At 43.7% G+C, this 24,321-nt stretch overlaps 1 protein-coding gene across 1 annotated transcript; it reads right to left on the bottom strand.

The window, feature by feature from the left end:
• Positions 1-78: 78 nt before the first annotated feature.
• Positions 79-23,951, bottom strand: KLF12 (KLF transcription factor 12). The gene is given in 4 exon segments (XM_010164814.2): positions 79-218; positions 16,125-16,662; positions 20,842-20,911; positions 23,938-23,951. Coding segments are annotated over 4 exon segments (762 nt in total).
• Positions 23,952-24,321: the final 370 nt, after the last annotated feature.

The following is a 24,321-nucleotide window of genomic DNA, read 5'->3' as shown; positions in this document are numbered from 1 at the left end:
CGCCCCCGCCGAGGGCCGGTGCCTCCATCGGCCCGGGAGCACCTCGGTAACGCTCATCTCGCTCTGGGAATGTGATACTTACTCTTGTACTGCTCTGGCTATGGAGAGCGCTGTAGATCCAGTTTCATTAACGCTATCTAAGGTCACATTTGGCAGGTCGTCATCATCACTGTCACTTTTAATTTGTCTGGGAGATAGGCCTCGGGGGTCCATTTGTGCTGGAAAGAAGACATACAATGGATTAATATGAGCGTGCTGAAATTAATCTCCTCCCTGAACAGGGCACACAACACATCCGCTCGCTCGGGCCGGATGGCACCACTTGTGCTGAGCTTCCCAAACCAGGGGACGGATTCACAAAGGCACCCAGCGGTGCTACACCGAGGGGCAAGCACTTCCAGTGGCATGCAGGCATGCGAACCACACTGGCTACACCAACACATTCAGCGGACCTGAAATAAAACTGCACATATAATACTAGGCAAAAAACTCAGATTACCCTCGAGTTACTAATTCTGGATGTCTTCAGAACGCAAAGAGAAAGGGCTATGTCCGCTTTGCACAACACAGCACACTTGAGAGTAAATTTTACAGCAAAATTTCAGGAATAATCTTTGATTTGACTGTCTATCACAAGATAGCAGGCTGGGACCCATGTCACTCCAGTTAACTAAAAGTTAGGTGTCAATAAACCTTCAGTTGGGCTCATTTCTGACTCAATTCAACACCAGTGTCAACCTCTTAAGGAGCCTTCCCTCCACATTACATGTGTCAAAACTACTGCATCTAACTTCACACAGGCAACTAACTTTCTGGTGACTGATGGGCTTGGGCAGATTTTTTTTGAAAAGTCACATTACGAACAGCTGAAGGTCAGGAATTGCAGGATTCTTTTGTCCATCCACAGCTTATGGCATCCATACTGTATGGCAATGCACGGGCTGCAGGGGCAGCCTCTGTGAGAAGAGGCCAGGGCTGCCCCACGCTGAACACAGCCGGTTCCAGCCGACCCCCTGCAGGGCACGGCTGAGCCCCTCACACACCCCTCAGGTGGTGACCCTGGGAAAACGTATTTAAGAAAGGGTAAAACACACAGGCAGAGCGAGGAAGAAAGTGTGGAAAAAAAAGCCCTGCAGACATCACAGTGAGAGGGGAAGGAAGAGAGGAAGACCTGCTCCATGGTGGACCAGAGCTTCCCCTTCACCTGAAGAGACCATGGTGCAGCAGGGGAACAGCAGAAGAAGGAAGGAACAGCAGAGAGGAGCTGTTACGGGCTGACCACAGCTTCCGTTCCTCATCCGCCTGAATGAAGGAGTAAATCTGAGGCAAGGAAAAATTGAGTGGGGGCTTGGTTCTTACCATCCTAATCCACTTTTAATTGTCAGTATATTAAATTAATTTTCCCCAAGTCAAGTCTGTTTTGCCCATGACAGAAACTGATGAGTGATCTCCATGTCTTTATCTCAACCCATGGGCTCTTGCACCTTATTAGTCGCCCTGTCCCATTAAGGAGAGTGTGAGAGTAGCTGGGTGGGCATCCGGCAGCCAGCCAAGATCAACCCACCAGAGCTACAATTTGTGCCAAAAAGAGATGGGGGGAAGGGGGGGAAGGGAGGGAGGGGAAGAGGAGAGGGAGAGGAGAGGAGAAAGGTGGGGTACCTGCCTTCCCTCTTATCCTGGCTGCTGCCCTCCAAAGGGAAGTAAGCTCAACCTGCATATGGGCAGGTAGAGGAAACCAAGAGACAGGTATGAGGGGGACTATGGGGCGCAAGTGTGACCTGAGACAGTCCTGAGAGGAACTGGGGGTTGCTTGTGTCAGGGAACAAACCCAAACACAAACTTCAGAGGTGATGTAAAGAAAGAGACATTCTTCCTCACCCATTAAATACCACCTAAGATTAGTAAGTGCTGAGAGACACTGAAAGCAGCTGGAGTAGAGAGCGAAACTGAAGAGACACCTTCAAGGGAGGAACGGGAAGGGGAAGACAGGCAAAGAGATTTGTTTAAATACGTGTTGGTTTTGTTTGGCCAGGTGAAACAGGGGAACACAAGATTATTTATTTAAAAAGCTAACTGTGGAGTTTGTTAGCTTGTGCCCTCCTGTACTGCAGTGTCAGAGAAAGGACACTTCCAGGGCCTTGCAACCTGCTTTTCAAGAAAGGTAGCTGTCATTCCTACTCAGCTCTGGCTAACCATGGCCCTGGACAACAGGTAGCACAGGCTCCCTTTAGAGATCATGAACAGCTCCGTGGGCCTTACAGCTAGACGGCTGCTCCAAAAGTCACAGTTAAATTTGGCATCTTTCTTATGTTACTGTGTCCACTGACTCTAGAAAAGGGACTGAGTTATACTGGAGAATGGAAGGGCTGTAGATAGTCCAGGAGCTGTGCAGCCATAAAAGTAGTACTGATGGATAGCTGAGCTCTTGAAAAGAAAGCCCTCCCCAAATGAGTGACGACTCCAGGGAAAGTTGGTATTAAATCTTATGTCTTAGTTGTGAACCACCTCTGAGTAAAAGAGGAGTCAGTCATTATAACTATCCTTCAGCTGCATTTTTTTTGTATGTAAAAGAACTTAATAAGGAAAATACTATTAAAATATGTTCTGTATGCTGATGCAACAACCCCTTCTGGAAGCACAGTGCATTTACCTTTCTACTAGCACAGCTTAGGTGCCTAAGTAATACTGCCTACATTTGGACTGCTTATTACTTCTTGATGTGTGATAAAGAAAACACCTTTTGCTTATCATAGCAAAGACTGTTGACAATGAACCAATGACCTATATAAGACAAATATAAGACAACTTAGAAATGGTTCAAAACATTTAACTGTTTTAGGTAGAATAAGCACCATTCTGACTGTGCTTCTTAAAATCATGACATGATGGTATTCAGTGAGTACCTGAGTATTAGGGATAACCTAATACTTGATTTAAGAGCAACTGAACCGTTTAGTCAGCTGATATAGCCCCAGAAAAGTACTTGGAAAGACGTGCTATTTCTGAGGATATCTTGTTCCCTAACGCTCCTTCTTAAAAGCAAACTTAAGTATGAGATTATTATTACTTATTTCATTACTTCTCCAGTTTTTCTTAAAGTGAATCTCATTACAAGTTATATGTTTGTATCTGCCCAGTATTTAAATGCTCCTATACATGATGTTTTTTGTGAAAGCTAATGTTTGTAAATAAAGTTAAAATTGTAGCAAAAAACTATGTATGTGATACTCTGTATTAACGGTGGCTTAATCCGATTTAGGGCTACAGCAAAAGTTTTAAGTGGCTAGCTCAGAAACTTTCTTAATGCTAAAACTAAGCCTAACTTGAAGTAAAGTAAGTTGTTACATAATTTAGTCTATAATACAGCTATTATACACGAATTTTGATCACTTAAACGTGAATACACCTACATAGAAAGAGACAGTATAGATGTATATGAAAAATCTTACGTACTTTTGCTCCTTGTAAGTCACACCGTTTCATTACTATTGCAAATTGCCAGCTCTTAAGATATTATTGGTACTCCTTTGATATTTGGTGTTGTTTTTAGATTATCAGAGGAATGTGCTAGGATGAAAACTCTCACTTACATTAAAACACTACCTTCTTTTTGTTTCTGCTCAGCAGGTAAGTGCTGCTCTGTATAGTCCTAACAAAACCATGAAGTTGCCAAATGGGTTGTGCTTTTGCACCAGGGGATAATTTGGCCCACGGGGCTCGGTTTGCCCCACCAGACAGCAATGTATGAGCACACCAGGAGGTGCTGTGCATGGTGAGAACAAAAGGTGAGGAATGGAAACATACCAGTGGGCAAATTCAAAGGCGGGCAATTCAAGGACATTTTTTGTTATATTTTTGCAGTGAACCTAACTAAAGATGATAATTAAATTAGAGAATGATCTAGGGGTTATTTCCTTATTGTTTAATGCGGGCCCACATATACACCCTTTTTAGTCCCCTCCTCCATTTGTGAGCTCTTCTCAGCTTGCAGACTCGGGTGGCCAAGGCGCTGGGGAGGCGAGGTGACTAACCAGGAGGCTGAGCTTCCCTGCTGCCAGCTGGTCTAAACTGCCCCGTTTTCTCATCAGCCTGCCTGCAGCTGCTAAAGGGAAAAACAACCTTCAAAGCTCTTCTCCTCCCCCAAAATGAGCCATGTGAATAACCAACTGGCTGAAAGCCTAACAGATATCTCCTCCTCACCACTCACCACAGTGTGCAAACTGCAGTACAGGATTTTTATACATTCAGAGTTCATAACTCCTACTTATGTCAACAGCTTTGACTTTCTCTTGGACATCTAAGAACAAATGTCGAAATGCTGGCACCAAGGTTTTATAAATACCAGCAGCAGTTCATAAACATTGAATTAAGAGTAATTATTGGCCTAACGAACATCAAACTGGAAAGAATGAAGAGATGCAGGCAGGAGATAATTTAGCAAATGAGATTAAAAAAGTGGAGGACAAGTTGAGTAATGGAATGCAATTGGCAAGCAAGGTGGAGGAGAGCCCACAAAACTTGCCAGTGCATTTTAACCTCCCTCTGTGCTGTACCTTGCTCTAATGACCAAGCTTTTCCTTGAACTCAGGACCACTGGTCCAGAAGTGACCCAGCTGGGTCACTGAATCAAGTCCTCCCTATCACAAGCAGGCACATTTCATTAATAAAGCTCAAGCCTTAAAAACGAGCTGGTTTTCTTGCCCTTGCTGCTCCTCTGGAAAGGCAAGAATTGTCCAACAGAGCTACCTGGTGGTTTTTTTAAGTGTGAATGAGGCAAAGGCGAGGCAAGCAAAAATAAATGAGTCAGAGACTGCTTTCGTGGGACAAAGGTGTCGTTGAAGGAGTGCACAGGAGCTACAGAAGCGAGCTGCTCAAAAGAACGGCGAGCCAGGGGAGTTATTTAAGAACCTCTGCAAGCGCTGAAGGTCACGAGCAGCCACGTTGCTTTCCATCCTTGTTAGCCTCACGAAACAATGATCCTTTTTGCTAAAGAAAGTACAGAGCATTGTTCTTGATGCATGTACATATATGCAACCACTTCTCAATGGCCCTTTGCCAAACTGTACCAAAAAGGAGTTTCCCTGTGGGCAGTATGAGCAAATTCACTCTCTGCACTTGTTTTAAGGTAAGATGTGCAAATGGGTCTCACATAAGGCACCTACCAGCCTGTAAATACTCCAGAACTTGGTCTACCATCATTAATATTGTATCTGCCAACTCTCAGTTGCCAGTAGGAAAAAAAATCTCATCTGGATCAGATACAAACTTGCTTCTATTTCTATCGAACTAAACAGTTTTTGGCTTTAAAATTTATGCTGACTGTGGGAGCCAGACAATATCTGATCCTGTTTCTCAGGACAAAATTGTCCCTTCTACAATGATGGAACAGATTTAAACTTGCACAGCAACATTCTAATGACACTGATTGAATTTGTGCTTTCTGGCTGCGTCGGCTTTGACATGGTAGAGGATTAGCCATGCGATGGAAGCAAAACCTCCAGGAAGGACTCAGCCTGATGGCTGCTAAGGGCAGACAAAGGACACAGCCTCCACCTTCCCAAGGGAATAACCTGAGCACGGGTCCACACCATCAGGGTATTTTCCTCCTCCTCCACTCTCTAAACTGGGGCTCCTGTTCACATCGGGGCACCGCTTGGGAAGCGAGGACTGAGGATTTAAATCTCTCCAGGCTGATGACAGCCCAGCACACCTCCTATCACTTCTCACACACGTTCTGGTGTTACCAGGCTGTTGCATAAATGCTATCTCCTGTCTGGCTCCACCCAAATATGTCCTAATTGCTTTGCTTCTTTCCAGCAATTATTTAGGGATAATGCAGCTCCAGTGCTCTGACCTGGTGGGGCAAGGCCAGGCAGCATCAGAGATCCTGCAGCTGGATGCCTGTTGGTGGCCTGAAACTGAGCCCTTCTCGGTGTGAAAAGGGCCATATGCTAACATACTGCTATCACTGCTGGCAGTTTTCAGTTACCACACTCTGATTTATTTTCTCCAGTCAAATTTTCCGTGAGCGAAAGGGATGAAAACTCATTCCCCATCAGTAGGCTCACGAAGACCCACTAGAAGTAATTTCACATCTACACGCTTTGATTTAAAGGCAAATACGAGCCCCTGGGGTTAAAGATGAATGAAATATTTAAGAGCAGGAGAAAACTAAGTAACCATCAGGAGTTTTGCCTCTCTTTATAGCTAAGCCACGTAGTATTAACTAATGCTGAAATGACTCATTATGAGATGATGCTTGCTGGTGTGAAAGCAGGGAGAGAAAATTTCAGCATCCTGAAATATCGAAGCCTCTGGCTCACTTTATCTTAAAACCTCAGTTTTCTGCATTAAATTAACTTCTCTGCCAATAACTTTGTAAACATACATACATGTAGGCCTGCTGATACATCACATCATAATAAACACTGAATCACTCTTAGTTGCTCTGTTAAAATAATTAAAAATCTATTTCTGCTTTTCAAAATTATTTCCAAATTCAGTCTGTTTGCTTTGGTTTCATGTATTAAACTCCCCACCCTGCTTTCTCTGAAGGATACCTAATATTCAACCCACTAATCGAAATGACTGCTCATGACGGGATTTCCAAGTGGCCCTGACATCCGCCCACGAGACTTGCCAGGCCCAAGCTGCTGCCAAACGTCTTTCTCAGAAACTCCTCTCCAGTGGCTTCCAGTGCATGCTGGCATACAGCAGCTAAAGATTATCTCTAGCTGTAAGCAACGGTCGCTTTGCGCTAACCCCCGTTAGGAATGGGAAACCAAATACTACCCAACACCCCAAAATTTACACTTAAAAGAATCTCATTAGTACTGCTGTTACACATGTGTGTCCGTGTGTCTGCACAGCTGGAAGGACTGAAGTAACAAAGTGACACTTGCTGCCAAACTCCCAGGAGGACGGTATTGGAAAATATGGTTAAGAAAATTACAGAATCACACAGAATTGCCTCGATCTGAAAAGACCTTTAAGATCATCGAGTCCAATCATTAACCTCACACTGACAAGTCCCCACTAAACCATGTCCCTAAGCACTGTGTCTATACAACTCTTAAATTCCTCCAGGGATGGGAACTCCACCACTGCCCTGGGCAACCCATTCCAATGCCTGAGAACCCTTTCAGAAAAGAAATTCTTCCTAGTATCTAATCTAAACTGCTCTTGGCGCAACTTGAGGCCATTTCCTCTTGTCCTATCACTTGTTACTTGGTTGAACAGACTGACCCCCACCTCTCTGCACCCTCCGTTCAGGTAGTTGTAGAGAGCGATAAGGTCTCCCCTGAGCCTCACCTGAATTACATGGCACTCATGCTTTAAGCACAATATGCTACAAGCCGCCAGCACCAGAAACACTGTGAAAGACATAGCTTGAATCTAACAATAATGATCTGCCATTCACAATGACTCTACAACCCAGTGGAACCTAACAGTACATTCCCATCAGCCCCTCACTCCCTCACAGAGCCCTGGACATCAGGAGCTGGGTGACACTGGGAGGAGAGGGAAGAGCTTCTCACCTCCTGTCTCCAGGCACCTGCATGGCAAACACAACCACTCCAGCCCTCCCCTACAGCCAGCAGAGGCAGATGGCTGCCTTCAGGGGTGCCGAGCCCACCTGCCTCCATGGACTGCACGGGGAACTGGGCACTGTGAGCTCCCCTCCCTTCTTGCGCCGGGTGCTGAGGGACTGGCTCTGGCAGAGGTGGCCACTGCAGGGCTCCTCCCTTCCTGGGAAGGGGCGGAGAGGAGTCTCTGCCATGTGACTTTGCTCTGCCCAGAGAAGCTGTGGATGCCCCCTCCCTGGAAGTGTTCAAGGCCAGGCTGGATGAGGCTTTGAGCAACCTGGTCTAGTGGAAGGTGTCCCTGCTGATGGCAGGGGGTTGGAACTCAATGATCTTTAAGGTCCCTTCCAACCCAAACCATTCTATGATTCTATGACTGTGCCATGCCTTGCTTTTCTGGGAAAGGAGCAAAAGTGTCTGGGGGACCTCAGTAAAAGCCTGAAGATGGGACAACTGCAACAGCACTGCACGGCCTCGTTTGCTCCCACTGTCTCCCTGCCTGCCACCATTTGCTCAATGGCACAGAGGTGTCTTGGTCCTCAGCAGCGACGCTGAAGAAAATAATCTTGGGCCTCAGGGCTCTAATGGGCAAATCTGGAAGAGAAGTAATTCACAGAGGGACACAGTAAAATTAAAATCAATAATCTGCCAGCAGTTATGAATATTGTAGTGTCTAAACCGTAACTTTGATCTCTACATTTGGCATATGACACAGTTCAGTACTTGCAAGAAGGCAACTCCCGGCCAACAGCGACTTCTTTTGCTCTTTCTAAAACTGCTGCTGTTTCAAATACCTCTGACAAAAAAACCACATCTGGGTGGACAAAACACCAAGTAGAGGGACTGAGTCTTCTCCATCCTTCTCAGTTACTCTTGGAAAATAGGTTTTACAACTGTGCAACCCCAGCTTCATGCTGTAGCTTGATGTCTGTCTCCAGACCATGAGTGGACACGAGCAAACATTCCCCTTCTCAGCAGGTTTCCAGAGAACAGAAGCCTAACATCGAGTCCCCCAGCAGGAGAATGCCAAAGAAGAACATCACAGACACCACTGAGCATTTTGAACAGCGGATGCAACACTTCCCGATGAAGCTGTACACAAGCTATTTGCAACGAAGCTCCCAGATATTAAGTGTTATACTTGGGTTTACTTAACGTACTCCAGGAAACCAAATCCTGGCTTTATGGACCTAACAAACATGCTCATTGTGAGAACAATGGTGTTCATGATTTTTCCCTTCCTAAGCTGGTCCATACTGTATGAAGCACATATATATGGCATTTTTCTTCCTATTTAAAGTTCACTGTAAGTGCTTTATGCGCTGGAAAACGCTCTGAGTGCACCTATCAGATTTTCAATCAAAACAGCCTGGTGTCTGGTAGGGGCAGCAGAATTGGTCGATTTATTTCATAAAACTTTATGTACAAAGCAGCCGTATCCATGAACTTAATGGTCAGAATATAGAGTCTACGGGGTAATTTTTATTACAATTTATAGCAAGATTACCCATACTCCACAGTTTTGGGATTTTACTGAGATTTTATGGGACTATATGGCTAGAGCAGTTAACTGCACCCAGCACAGTTGTTCACAGAGAATGGGAATTGGCACTTAACATACAGTGTAACTAATCTACCAAAGAATATTAATTGCTATGATCCAATCAAAGGTAATATTTAAAATCATTTCACTAGTCAAATACTTTGCCATAAGCCTGTAAAAGAATAGTTGTGTGGAGAAATACAAAGGTGAGAGTGATTGCACGCATGTAATATATGCACATATTTAAGTATCTCTGGCATTGGGTTGTGCACATAAACATACAACACTATTTTTTCAAGCAAAGGACTTTTCTCTTTCTAAGATATTTGAATGCTATGAGACCTCATCTACACAAAAACCAAAGCACTGAGACTACAGAGATTTATATCTCACTAGCATCCAATATACAAGCACTCTATCACCAAAAGTAAACAGGGAAAACAATAAGGACAGAGTATATTTAATATTAAATAAAATATTGCAAAGCCAATACAAAATGGTAGCAGATTGCAATTTACACAAGGCAACAGTTTAGAGATATTTTAGACACCAGAAAGTTTCCGAGGCACAATAAAACCCAAGGCAGGGATAAAATACATGAGAAGTTTTACGCACATGCTTTCGCTGGATCCAAATTTGTGGGATAAAAGCAACCAGATCAAAGCTCAGCCCTGGTGACAAGGACCAGAGGCATTCTTCACATGGAAGAGAAGGACTTTAGAGCTTCCAAAAGGTTCAGGGACTCAGGATATGTCAAAATGGACTTCCTCATCCTCCTTAAGCTGGGCTTCACAAATGAAGTTGGAATACACATCTATGTCATTCCCTTCTCCAAACCTACTCCTAGTTAAAAACATAATGATGTTAAATCCCCTGCTGATGAATCTTAGAAGAGCATGTGTTTTTATATAGTGGAGAAACCTAAGCATGCCACTAATGAGTCACCAGAAATATGACTTTTCTGGAGATTTGAGTAGAAGACTGTTTATGGGACTCCCCATAGTCAACCCAGGCTACTTTGTCTTGAAGAAATCTCCTTCTCCGTTTCAAATACCACAGCATGTCTTGTAATCAGGGTTTCAACTCTCCATTCTGGCAAGAATGGCTGTTTACTCTAGTTCTTAACTATATGCACCATCTCCAGTAACACAGGTCCCACCCTGAATGCAAGCCTCTCCTCTCCTCTGCCAGCTTCTCTTCCTCACTAGCCACTGCCAACCTGATTCTCCTTTCCAAGAATCACTAACATTTCTTCTAGATGAACCAAGCAAACAGGGGGAGAGGGTTTGAACATTTTGGGGGGCAGGAGGGTGGAGATGGACAGGTTGGAATACGTACAGTTGCCAAAGATTTTTGTGTGCAACAGTAAAAAAATTACAGCTGAAGCAGAAATTCTCCACCTCAATGGAATTCAAATCCAAACCAACCATCTACTGAAATGTACAAAGGATAATTGCTTCACATGAAATAAAAAAGGCAACACTAGTGGCTTTAATTAAGAGTCTCTTCCACAGCAGAATTTATACAAACAGACCATACAGTCTGACCTTTAAACATATGGAACAGTTCTCTAAATTTCTAACTTGTACTACAAATTAGGTTTACTTTAGTGGAATAAACTTTACAGTAGGCAGAAATAACAGGTTGTAATTTAAAAAAAACCAACCAAAAAGCAACAAGGACGGTGGATAATATAATCTAGTGGTATTAATTTGCAGAAAAATCTGTAGCAAAAGGTAGTCACTAATGAATGCACAGTGAGGAATGCAGCATGTGTAAACTGTGAAAAGGCACAATCTGTGTATTTCTGCTAGGTCTGTACACAGACACAGTAACACAAAAATAGTCCCCCCAATGGCATTATGGATGTTTACGTGCACAGGAAGCGGATGAAACTGGCAAATTTAAATTTATAATGTTCTGAACGCTGGATTTTGCAACTGGTTGTATCTTCTGAAAACTTAAAAAGCCTGTAAAAGTGAGAACTCAAAAACCAGAAACACCAAAGTTGCACAGGTCCTTGGTACACCATAATGAGGAGGGAGCTTCTAAAAGGCTCTTCAACTAATGGAGTAACTCTTCTAAACTACAGGAAAAGATTTTTAAGGATACTGTCCTTAGCAAAACCTGCTGCTAGAGGGACATGATTTGCCAGCAGTATTCAGGGATATCTTCTGAATGCAAAGCAGTGGAAAAACTCAGGTTAAGGGGACCAGAGTTTGCAGGGAAACTTGTTGCTGCCATGGAGGTCCCTTTCACTCCTGTCTGTCTGAGCATCTCCTGGTTCCCCTTCACCCTGACCAGATTTCTTCTCTACCCTCCTTTTGCTTCTTCCTCCTTCCTGTTTACAACCCTTTCCCACTTTTCCTACTGAACATGTTCACACATCCGCAGCCACCTCACCACCTCTCCTTTTCTCCTCACCTCCCTTCCACCTTGCTCCTCTCCTCACTGCTCAGCCTCTTCCATCCTCCTCCTTGAATTTGCCCAGCCCCAATTTTTTTTGCTTTACCCTTTAAGGGGACTCATATTTTTTTCAGATCTCCAAACTTGGCTTGGTTTCCACAAGTGCTTATGAAGGAAAATACAAAGGACAATAGTCCAAACCAAACTTGAGGTTCATGGCATGAAAACACAGAGGTTCTAGAGTTTTTCACCAAAAAAAAGCTGAAATAAATTTTTCAACATGGAAAATGATACATTTTTTTCTCTATACTCTGTCACAGGAAGAGTGAAAAAAATTTTTTTTGAAACTTTCCTCAAAAAGAAAGAAAAAAAAAATAGCCTGAGGCAGACATGCAGCATGGAAAATGTTAGTTTAAATGGTTAACATACAGACAGACTTTGAGCAACTGAAGACAGGGTTTTAAGGGAAACTATCAGGCAACCTTATCTATAGGTGCTGCTACCTGCTGTGCCTCTAATTACACCTTTTAGCAATCCTCACCACTGCTGAGCAGGGAGGAAAAAAGGCAAGGAAATAATTTTTCATGGGATTTTAATGCTCTGGAATACTTTAATGCATAACAGTGACTAGTGGTCACCACCTACTCCACACAGAAAAAGATCTCTGAGTGCTTTTTTTTTAAGGCTCTGGATGACAAGACAACAGTGGTGGCCACTGAAGGAAGTGAACTCGGTCTCTTTGCCACGTTGTAGGGGGTGGCAGAGGGTGCAGCCCGGACACACGGTGCCCACAGGGACTTGTGTCTGGCTCCCATCCCCTCTGTGCCCCAACAGCCCTAAGACATTACTACGCTTTGCACATATGAAATATCACGAGGATTAGGTTGTAGGGGGGTAACCTCCACAGCTGGGCTGGCGGTGCGGGGGCAGCACACAGAGACCCCCACTTTGGGGGTCTCCCTGAGGTGCCTCCTCCCCAGCAGATGCATCAGGGGATGTCAGGAGGGGAATCTCCATGGTCAGCAGAGGAGTCTGTGTGTAGCTGTGTGTGCACATGCACGTATGTGAGTGCTGTGGGATCACAGAACAGTGACAGAAGTTTGTAGGAATTCAGTAAGATTCTGTAAATGGCTAGTGTTACGTTACTGGTACCAAACATATCATCCACTGATTATCTTCTAATTACATGTTGTTAATAAATGCCTAAAACCGCTTCAATTCAGATTGTGATTTACACTAGGTGAACTGAGAGGTTTTTATCCTGCAAAAAGCATCAGGAGGGTCCTTTTCTAGTATGATACCTCCAGACCCCATTGTCCCCTTGGGGTGCAGCACATGGCACAAGACCTAACTGGATGCTGCTGGCAGCTCGTATCTGTAAGGGTTAATTCTCTGCAAACCCATACGGTTTTCAATGCTGCAGAAAGGGTTTGATTTAACACAAAACTGTGCAAGTAAAAAATAGGAGAGAGGAGGCAGGACAGAGTAGAAATGAGCAGCACACTGGGAGGCAGAAAAGGAGATCTGAGACTCTCCTGAAGGAAGGTGCAACAGAGAACGTCAGGACGAATGACACCACAGAGAAGGACGTGCAGCGGCAGAGGAGAAGATGACCGTATGGGTTAGAAATACTAACAGACAAGGAGGGAGAGATGAAGCAGAGCTGCTGAAACTGGCACTAAAAGTACCATCAGAAAAATGGGAAGAGCCAGAAAAAATTGGGAAAAAAAAAAAAAAAAGAAAGAAAAAAGAGGGGAAACAGGAGAGGAGATAGTGGTTTCCTGTGCTGGAGGGAAGAGAGAATTCAAACCGAACATGAAGTATTTGCTTGAACTGCCTACAAAGCAGCTGTCAGGAGGACAGGCTTGACAGAGAGAGAGAGGGACGTGGACTGTTAAGGTTCCTGGGAAGGATCAGGGGAAGTAGAAAGCCACCCAAGCAAAACACCTGGAGTCAAGATTAGAGGGATAGAGGTGGCCTGAGAAGGTTTTGCAATAAAATTAAAAATTAAACTGTTATAGTCAAACCTGGAAAGAGGAGGAAAATTCAGCATAAGGAAAATAAATCTGGGAATAACAAGGAAAAAAAACCTTTCTCTAGATCCTGTTTCTGGCATTTTTCCCCTAAGTACCTGTATCTAGAAAGACAGGAGAGGTCTGAACTGAAGTCTAATGTAATTTTCATCTATTTTAGCATTGAAAGTATCTCTGTTCAGGAAAGTGCCTAAGTCTCATCTGAGTGAAAAGGACTTGGAAACAGGCTAATGCAAAATATAACTAAGTGTTCCCAAACCACATCCCTGGATCATCGACATGGGCTTGGATTTAGCCCCAAAGCAGCAACAACACAGAGAGTATGGGACAAATGGTGCTGATGCTACCTGTGGATTGACTTTGTTTCTGAAAACAATCAATGTTTATGTAAAAGTTGAAAGCTGTGGCTTTAGATTATTCCAGATCTGCATTTCTCTTTCAGCTGGTAGAGGATCACCAACCAATTCAATCTGACAGCAATGTGTACATTTGGCATCTGTGTACATTCATTTGTTTTCAGCACGAAAGCTGACCACTGAAGAGAATTAGTCTGTGCACATATGAAACTTATTTAATCAGTTAATTGATGCAGTATTATTGCATATTATTATTTATATTGTTTTATATTAAAGAAAGAAAAACACACTCCAGCAAGAGCTGACAAAAGATGACTACCTAGAGTGGATTGTTGCCTGTTATTCTTCTACGGGATTTACTCAAATTAACTTGAACATTTATATCAAAAGAATTAGTGATAGTAAAATGGGTACAACTGATGAGGAAAAAAAAACTGAAAGAAGGCTTAATCCCTTCTTTTTCTTTAGCTGCACATTAATAGGTGCTGCAAGGCTGGTTCATGATCTCCGCCAATAACAGCACAAAGGCGATACTGTCAGGGCAGCTCAGTGAGGCCTAGAGCTCGTGGGCTGAAATCCCTACAGCACGTTAAAGACTGGAATTCAGTTGACCTAGTGAAGTTCCAGTTTTACAAGATCAGGAGGTGCTTCCCATAGAGGAGACTCTTGGCCAACTAGCACCTTTGAAAAGAAAACAAACGGGAAAAATTCTGGATGAGCTTAAGGTCAGGTGCAGCTCAAAAGCTCCAAAATGAAAATACAGACCAAAATTTTCCTTTTTTCCCCCCCCTCCTCAGACCAAATAGTGAAAAGTTCTGCTTTCATTCCTCACTTCTTGGCATAATGGCACAAGGTCCTAACATTAGGTCATTGTATGAAGTGTAACAAAACTTCTCAAACCATCATTTTGAGGCTTAAAACAAAACCCAGATCAACTGTGAGCTCATTTCCTACTGTCCAAGCCTGTCAAAAGGGCACAGTCCACACTCAGGTACTGAAGGAATGGGAGAAGAACCAAAGATTTACGGACAACAAGATGCTACTAAACATCAGACTGACCTCACTGTAGTCATACCCAATAATACAGTCACCAATATATCGAAAACAGACATGGAAGTTGAAGAAAAAAGGTCTTCCAGTTGTAGAGACCCTTTCATTATACAATTAGGTACACAAGAGATGTTATAAGATGTATAAATACCCTGTAGTCCCATAAGCCCTAAAGGAAGGTTATCTGTCAGTACCCTCCCTTTCCGCCTCAAGCAATACCTCATTTCAGGGGAGAGTTAGACATATTTTATTCACTTACAGGTGATGAACCTTGAAATGAGTCTCATTCCCTCCCTCACCTTCCCACCTCTATCACTAATGCCTTCTTTATAAAGCTACGCTTTTCAAAGTATCATCTGTTTTCTCTTTTCTTACTCCACCTACCATGTCACCATCTTGTAACTACAAGTTTTTGCTCCCTCAGGAACTGTTACATTCTCATTTTTTCTTGCTCTCTAGCTCCCCTTTCTATGTTCTTCGGACACCTCTCCAAGAGCATATCTGTCCTTCTGGCATGTGCCTTCTTCCTTGACACCTCCATGTGTCTCTCAGGTCTGCAAAACTCATTCCCAATATATACACTCCATGTGGTTTCTGTCCCTTCTGCTGTTTAACCTGGAAGAAGAAACCTTATTCAAAATATCACACAGCCACTCCCTGAGCTTAACAAAACCTACCTCTCTGCATCTGCTACCACTCTCTGGTCCAAAAGCCTGGTCTTCCCACATTCCTATAGCCCAAGGATTGCTTTCTCTTTGCACGGAAACAATCTCTCAGACACTCCCTTGCCAAAACTGTTATCAGCTGGTGAGTTTTCCATGTTAATCTATGACATTTCATGTATTATTGCTATTCCACTGTCCTATTTCTTCAGCTTCTGGGGAGGATCTATTCCTCCCAGGACAAAACTTGCCATGAGCTGTCTGAGCATCTAACATCACTAGTAGCCTCAATCTTTTATTAAGTCTATTTCTTCTAAAGAGCATCTGGGATAAGACTTTTAAAGGTTCCCCCCGACAGTGTAAGTTATATGTCTTTTCAGCCAACGCCACAGGAAGTTTGGAAACTAACAGCTTTGCGACATTGTTACATTCTCCTCATACAAGAGTGGCTTTAGAGACACCACAGATGCACAGAACTGGTTCCACCTTACCTTTGACGTGGCTTCTCCCATCCTCCAACAGTGGTACTACTATAGTGTTGTTCATATTCCCAGGTGATCTCACAGCTGTATAGACAACAGGTACCGACTGTACCACCACGGGGATACGGTGCACGTGACTCATTTTGTTGGACTGCAAGTTCATGGGGCTTGAAGGTGGTACTGGATGGATAATGTGCAAAAACTGCTGGCCTCCAACACCAGATGCAGAGGCCACAAGAGGACCTGGAGTTAATACTGACGGTACAGATGCCGCTGAGGATACTGATGTTATTACTGTGGGTGATGAAGCTGGCCGACTAGAGGAAGTGGAAGTAGAAGAAGGGGAGGAGGCTGATGCTGTCATGGAAACCGGTGAAGATGAAGCTGCTGTAGGGGACGACCTGGCTTTGTTTATTGACAAGTCCACTGGTTCAGTCTGTGTTTGGAAATGGTCTGTAGGTAATGAATCCTCCATGGGGTCTGCCTTCATGTTGTTTAGTAACAAGGGTACAGCTTCCATATCTGGATAGTTGTGGACGTTTGGAGACTGTTGAGGAACAACAAAGGGACATAGTTACATACGTGGCTAAAAATAACTTGTACACCCAATTGCGCACTCAATCACACAACTTGGTCATGAAAGCCACAGGATTTGTTTCCTTTTCTTATGTCAGTTCATAATTTTAAAGGAAAAATCACACTAGGAAGCACAGACGTGTTCAGTTTGAACAGAACATTAAAAAAAGTTCCACTCCCATTTTGTAGAAGCTGGCAGGATTAACTGCACAAAATCACCATGTTTCACTACACTACATCAAGTTGTAAGAGACAAAAATTTTAATATCTCCCCAGGTAGCCACTATTTATGTTCACAAGACATTTCTTCCCAACATCTAACTTTAAGCTACAGAGTTACTCTCTTGTGTCATCTCCAACAGACATGAAGAAAAACTGGTCACCACCATTTTTCAAACAACTTTCTGTATGTTTGAAGACTGTAATTTCCTCCTGCTTGTCTACCTTCTTCTAGACTAGGCAGACCTTGCTTCTTCTTTCTGTCGTTAGACATCTTTAAAAGAACAAGCCTTAGCACTCGTTTGCTCTTTGCAGCAATCTTTGTAGTTTTGCCCACACCACTTTTCAGACCAAAAATGCTAAAGACAGTCTTCCAGTTCAGTGTTTGATTTTTTGCATTCTGCATGGTTCCTGGTAATGAATTTACAGGTCAGTACAGAGCCCCATGTTTGTATGGTTGTCCTGTTACAGGCAGCAACAGCTACACTGATTTGTTATTCTGAATTAGCACAGTAGCTGGTCTTCCCCATTGTTACAATTTTTTTGTTGTTTTTCCATACTAATTAAGAACAATTTTCCTGACTTTGCAAAATAATTTTATGCTTTAGATCAACTCTTTCAAAGCTGCTGGGTCTAAATTTATTCTAGACTGGTGCCACCTGCTATTTTTATAGTTTTATTCCTTATTTCCATCATCAAAGAGGTTAATAGAATTTTTGAATAATGCTAGGCCAAAGACAGATCCCTGGAGAAGCTTATTTGATGTATCTTTCCTTTTTGACAGTACATCATTAATAACTACTCTTTAAAAATGTTTTTTCAAGTAATTTTCAATAGGCAGAGCAAGGAAGGAAATGCCCATCGATAACCTGGTAGTAAGACAAAGCACAGCTCTCGGCTCCTCAGCTAAGTACCTCCTGCACTGCAGCAGAGTTTCTCTACAGGCACACACACGCCATTACGAGCTGTAGTATGGAAAACCAACCTCAACAGAAAACATTTGCCAAGCTACTTCAAACCTCACTTGACCCAAAGCAATTATTCCATACACAAATCTAACAAGCAATCTTTTTATGGTACCTAAGCAGCTCTAAATGCATTCTGAGCGATCTCTAGATTACAGTATTTACTAAGTATCTAAAAATGTTAAGTCGGAAATATTTAAGCCACAAATATTTTAGTTTGTCTACTCTAAATAAGCTAACAATCAAGCAAGCTGTCAATTAATTTGGGGATTTTTATAATGAACTCTCTTAAATATTTTCATGGAGAACCCTCCTGGTTTTGAGTCAGAGCCAAATTTCATCACAGAAAGGAGTTCTATTGCAAAAGGAAAATAGAAACACTAACACTAAAAACTGTAGTAGTAACAGATGAAGTGGATATTATCCCTGGCATGCTGAAAGATGAGATGTTCCAGCAGATCCCACCTATTCAGCTGATTTAGACTGGTTCTTGGATCTGACATTTTCCCTCATTTGAAAGCAAGAATACCTCTGGAACAGTGAGTCTCTTCCTCTATTCACACACAAATCAACTTAAAACAAAGGGACCCCAATTCATTCGGTCCCTGGACCCTGCTATCCTGCTATAATACAGGTTACAAAAGAAAAAAATCCCTTTATAAAGGCAATGGGAAGTTCTCCTAATAAAAAAGAACACAGAGTGAAGAACAGGTCACTTTTCAAAGTGCATAACCAGCTACGAGTCACAAGGTTACAAAAACCTCTTCCTCAAGAAGGCAAAACCACCTGTAACTGCCCAGTGCTGATTCCTGGTAACCTCCTCCGAAACACCTCATCCAGGCTACTGTCAGGAATGGGATTCTGCACCAGGCACGCCTGTGCGCCATGACAAAGGCAAATCCACAAACATACATGGCACAAGGAGTTCATTTGTCAAATGACAAGTCTTACATATGCAATGGTGTGATGGTTTTGACCCACAGTGGGACCATGCGGTCCTGCACTCACTCCCCCCACCCGGTGAGGTGGGATGGGAGGCACAACAAAGGGGGCAGGGGATTAGGAATGAAGGACAGGGACGGCTCACTCACCAGTCATGGTCACAGGCAAAACAGACTCAACTTGGGGAAGAAAAATCAATTCAATTTGTTGCAAATCATCTGAGTAGACATAACAACCACCTCTTACAATACCTTTCCCCACCCTTCTCTTCTTCCTGGGCTCAAATCACTTTGCTCCCGATGTCTCTACCTTCCTCCCCCAGCGGCACAGGGGCAGGGAATGGGGGTGCAGTCAGTTCACCTCTGCTGCTCTTACCGGCATGAAAGGCCAGGAACTGGACTGGGAAGCAAGTTTCCCATGGAGTCATGGACCTCTTTGGGCTCAGCTCCTGGCTCCAGCATGGGGACATCCACGGGCTGAAGACTCACCCCCCACTCTGGGGGTCCACCCTCGCTCTGGCAGCGAACGACTCTCAGGGTCCCAATTCCAGTCACACTTGCCCTCAGGCTCAACTTCTCTGCTCCAGCGTGGAGTCCTCCATGGCCTACACATGGGTACTTGCTCTGCCGTTGAACCTCAATGGGCTGCAGGGGACTTTTGTCTTTTCCTACTCCATATGGTAGAACTGGGTGTGGTTCCTCTGGCAACGAAGCTCTCACTCTGTCTTTCTGATCTTTGCTTAGGCCGATGGTCATCTTTTTTTCAGGTCAATGGCCTCTCCTCCAGGTACCACACCTACTTCTTTTCAGGACAGTCCTTCCCCTCACAAATACGGATTCACAGAGGTGTTTCTCTAGTTCTCATTTTCCCAGCCTGGGCTGGGGGTCTCCGCCTTGGAGCCAGGGGAGCTTTTCACTCTCACAAGGTGGCCCTTCCCCCACTACCAAAACACCACCCCCCTCCAAATGGGAAAACAGACTGGTTCTGTCAAACTAAACAGACTGGTGGCAAGACGGAGGGGGACACCCTGCACAGGCTATACTCAAATCTTCATAAAGCTAAAGGCAACATCTTCTATCTTAAATGTCTGAGAGAAGGGGGATAAATGAGATCAACTCACATACAAGGGAGGTGAGGGATCTTCTTGGGCACATGGCCAGGCAAGGGTCATCTAGAAGCAGTACAAATCGCCAGCTCCATCCACAGGGCAGATAAATGTGCCACAGAGGAAATCCTACATGTTGATGTACTTCCAGGCTTCCCCTGGGTGCCAGAGGCAGATTTCAGGTTGACCCAATGCCGCCTGCCTCACCAGCACAGCGTGTTGCTCTGTGAGCTGAAGGATGGATTAACCTGCTGCTGCTGTCTTCCGCTGCTCTACAGAACACCCTGAAGTGTTCTGAGGGCACCAGGGACTTGATGTACCCAGAGTATGCACGTCAGACCACTCCCAGGAGTCTTCTGACTTCTGGGATACTTCTGAGACTGGATACAAGGGTTCCCCACAGACACCAAAAGCAGTCTATCACCAAACCAACTGAGGGCAGTCTGCCCCAAAGTCCCACCTGTCTTTGCAGCAAGCAGGACCAGGTCTCTTAAAGGAAGAATAAGGAAAAACCCCAAACCCTTATGTATCTGATGCCACACAAAGTACTTGTTCCATGGACAGAGTTATTTATATTTGAGACAAAGAACAGGTCATGATTTACAGATTTTTCTAGACTGTACTAAGAAAAGGCCTTTGTTTTCCTATAGTAATTACACCTAGTCTTTTGGGAATTAAAAAAAAAAAAAAAAGGAAAAAAGTATAACGCAACTGCAGTCTATCATACAAATAACTTCCTCTCTTAACAGCTCTTCTGCATTTACTTCTGCACTGTCCATTCCTTATATTGCACCTACCTTTCAGTAGGTACTCCCTTCCTGTCCAGAGCTGCTGGAGGGGCCATGCAGTCTCTATTGTACCATGGTAAAACAGTTGATACTATTATTTCCATCTTCAGTAGCGAAACTAAACTCGAAACCTTAACAATCCCTTCATGAATTTCTCCAGACAGGATGAAAACTGGTATGTCCTTCAATGACCTCCTTTCCCTGCCAAAACTCTTAAGACTAAGAATGCCCTTTCTTTGGTAAATTCAGGCTGTAACTGATGTCAGTTGACATCACAAAAGACAGCAGGATCCTTATCAAAACAGGTTTGTACAACCCGTGCTTAAGATTAAAACTGTAAACAAGTGTTGTATTTTGTCCTGGTGGTGGTGAAAAAAGACGACAACTCACGCTCCCTTACAGTGACCTACGAGCGGTATAGATGCTTCTCCGTGATCTCAAATTTTATCTAAGCTGCCAAAGCTCTATTCAAACTGTATTTGATCCAAAACTTTGCACACTAAATTATCATTGCCTTCTGAAAAAGGATGGTATATGCAAACCTTCCCCAACGACGATGACTATTCCAGAATTAGGATCTAAGTGACAAAGAGCAGCCAAAAGGGATGGTTGAATTATCAGAACACTATTTCTTAGCATCTTCCCAGAATGTTATTAACTGAGAATTAACTGTTCATTTCCCTAGACAATGAGTGTTACCATTACTTTTATTTAATGGAACCACATCTTTTCTAATTGAGAAGTTCACAATACTACGTCTGGGATATTCAGAGGTATAACTTCAGCCATCCTGTCAGCTCAATAAAGTCAACTGGATGAAAAACAAATGGTTGCGTGTTTTTTCTCCTCTCTATTCCTGCATTTCCATCCTCATCTAGAGAACTGGGCTTCTTGTGGTGATGTGGGCTTGGCTGATTGCTAGTTTGGCCAGTTGAAACAGGTTTTCCCTGTCTGACTCCCAAAAGTGTCTGTGTTGGTTTTGCAAACTTTATTTTGGTTTTAGGGGTCTAAACTCTGTTGTTGAGGGTTCAGTGGCTTCCAGAGCATTTGCTGGGTTAGAAAGGGTTCAGTCTGAGGTTTGTGTAACCAGGTGGGCTGCCCTGGACACCAGCCCAAACCACAGAAATACAACATGAAGGGGTACAGCTCTGCATGGCTTCCCTCAGATCACTGCTCCTGCCCACCAGTACAAAGCAGAGGGACAGCTTCAGCCCTTCCTCCAGAGACAAACTCAGCAATGCCTCTCTCTGCAACTCTGCTGTCACATCCTTATGCTGTTCCACATCCACTCAAATCCAGGTTGAAACAGAACTGGAAGGCAGGTGTGCAGGTTTTGGCTGGGATAGAGTTAATTTTCTTCATAGTAGCTGGTATGGGGCTGTGCTTTGGATTTGTGCTGAAAAGAGTGCTGATGATACAGGGATGTTTTCATTATTGCTGAGCAGGGCTTACACAGAGTCAAGGTCTTTTCTGCTCCTCACACCACCCCCCCAGCGAGTGGGCTGGGGGCGCACAAGAAGCTGGAAGGAGACACATTTGGGAGAGCTGACCCCAACTGACCAAAGGGATATCCCATATCACACACTGTGATGCTTGGCACATAAAGGTGGGGAAGAAGGAAGGAGGGGATGTCCGGAGTGATGGTGTTTGTCTTCCCAAGTAACCGTTACGTGTGATGGAGCCCTGCTTTCCTGGAGATGGCTGAACACCTGCCTGGTGATGGGAAGCAGTGAATGAATTCCTCGTTTTGCTTCGCTTGCACGTGCAGCTTTTGCTGTCCCTGTTAAACTGTCTTTATCTCAGCCCACGAGTTTTCTCACTTTTATCCTTTCGATTCTCCCCCCCCAGTCTCAGCGGGGGGAGTGAGCGAGCAGCTGTGTCGCACTTAGTTGCTGGCTGAGATTAAACCACGACAGCAGGTTAGGACTGCTCCCTGCTAGAAAACGCTTTTTAATAAAGCTGAAACCTCTACTAGTCAGTGCTCTTGGTTCACACTTTTTGTGCCTGCCTTTTAAAGCTGTACACCAGTATTCTCTGCAGTGCTCTGTTTCATTAGCTTGCCATTAATAAATGCTGCCAGGAACATAACAACGTGATTTTCCTGTTCACAAAGCTTTTTTTTGGCTGTGTAAAAAAGCATTCCTTACTGCTTGTTTCCCTGACCACTATGGAAAAACAACCAGCCAGCCACACGACCTTGATTGAAGCATGGTGAAGTTATGGCTAACAAGATGTTACCTACTGGATGGCCATCCTTTCCTCCAGAGTTCTACTTAATCTTCCTTTCCATCTCCTGAACCCCACCTCCTCATAACTTACTGCAGGGTAAATTTTGCAGCAGCCTCTTTCCATTCTCTTCATCTACTCATAGCAATCTTCTCTGTCTACCAGCATTGTCTCTCATCCATGGCCAAGCCACGAAGAGCTCAGTTTCCACACAGTTGAGATTAAAACCAGTGAAAAAGTAAAGAAAGATCATTTTGTTTTCAGCAACTCATCCTGATGCTTTGCACTTCATCAACTTCACAGGGTACTAAGCTTCAGTGAGTCTTTATGCCTGTGTGGAGTTTTATTGCTCCCACACAACAGAGTTTACAAACCTCCAACAAACAGTTGTCAGCTTTGAAAGTGTTCTTCCTTTCTGGCAGCAATCTCCCAAGGTCAAACAATTTGTAAGAAACCATACCAAAAAAGCTGTCCTTGATGACAGAAACTGAACAGACTAAATTTAGCATTTATAAAATAAGCTGGTTTTGAGGACAGGAAGTTAAAAAATAAATTGCTAAATGTTTAACTCTTCAGTCAAATCACACAAACCCCCTTCTTGGTTGTCATTGTGCTGCCCCACCTCATTCTGCTTTGGCAGGAAAAAATTCAGGCTGGATGATTTTGTTTTGTTAGACTTAAGGAGAGTGAGATGTGAAAACTCATACTCTTTTGAAAAGCCATGCACATTTTTAACCATATCATTGTCACTGCCATACCAAAACACCGAGGCTCAGCAGTGCAGGCGTTGCAGTCTTCTGGGCAGGCAGTGCAGAACTGCGCCCAGCTAGAGCAGCTTTCAGCTCTGATCATCGTGCTTGCAGAGTGAAATCTAAAGAACCACAAATATTCTACAAGTTACAGATTTGCTAACACTTCACAGTAAATGAAACATATGCTAGGTTCAAAATGACAAAAAACACTTGCTCTAGCAGAAGTGATTTTGCTTCTGCATAGCACACAGGTGTACTTACATCTCTAATGCCACTAGACAGGCATGCAGGTGGGATCTGGTTTAGGATACAGTGTGTTCATCTTTGGTAAACAATTTGGTTTTTATAATTAAACCAGAATATTTTCCTAATCTGACCTGTAGATAAGGGTAGAAAGCTCATCCCCTCAAAACTGCAATTCTGTGAGTGCCTGCCATGAAGCACATCTGTCTGTACTGGTTTTGTCCTATCACACGCAACTAGGGGCACCTGCAGAGTATGAAAGGTTGGCACAGGGCTAGCTTGGGGAAGTAGCAGCTTGGGCACTTCAAAGATTGCTGTAAGTTATGGTCCAAGTACCCAGCCCTTTACTGAGTCTTTTTTTTTTTTATCTTGCTCATCTAGGAGTGAACT

The sequence above is a fragment of the Antrostomus carolinensis genome, unplaced genomic scaffold (genome assembly GCF_000700745.2).
Source record: "Antrostomus carolinensis isolate BGI_N321 unplaced genomic scaffold, ASM70074v2 scaffold373, whole genome shotgun sequence".
Lineage (NCBI taxonomy): Eukaryota > Metazoa > Chordata > Aves > Caprimulgiformes > Caprimulgidae > Antrostomus > Antrostomus carolinensis.
Note: the sequence above shows the minus strand (reverse complement) of the source record. Positions and strands in the feature narration are given on the sequence as shown.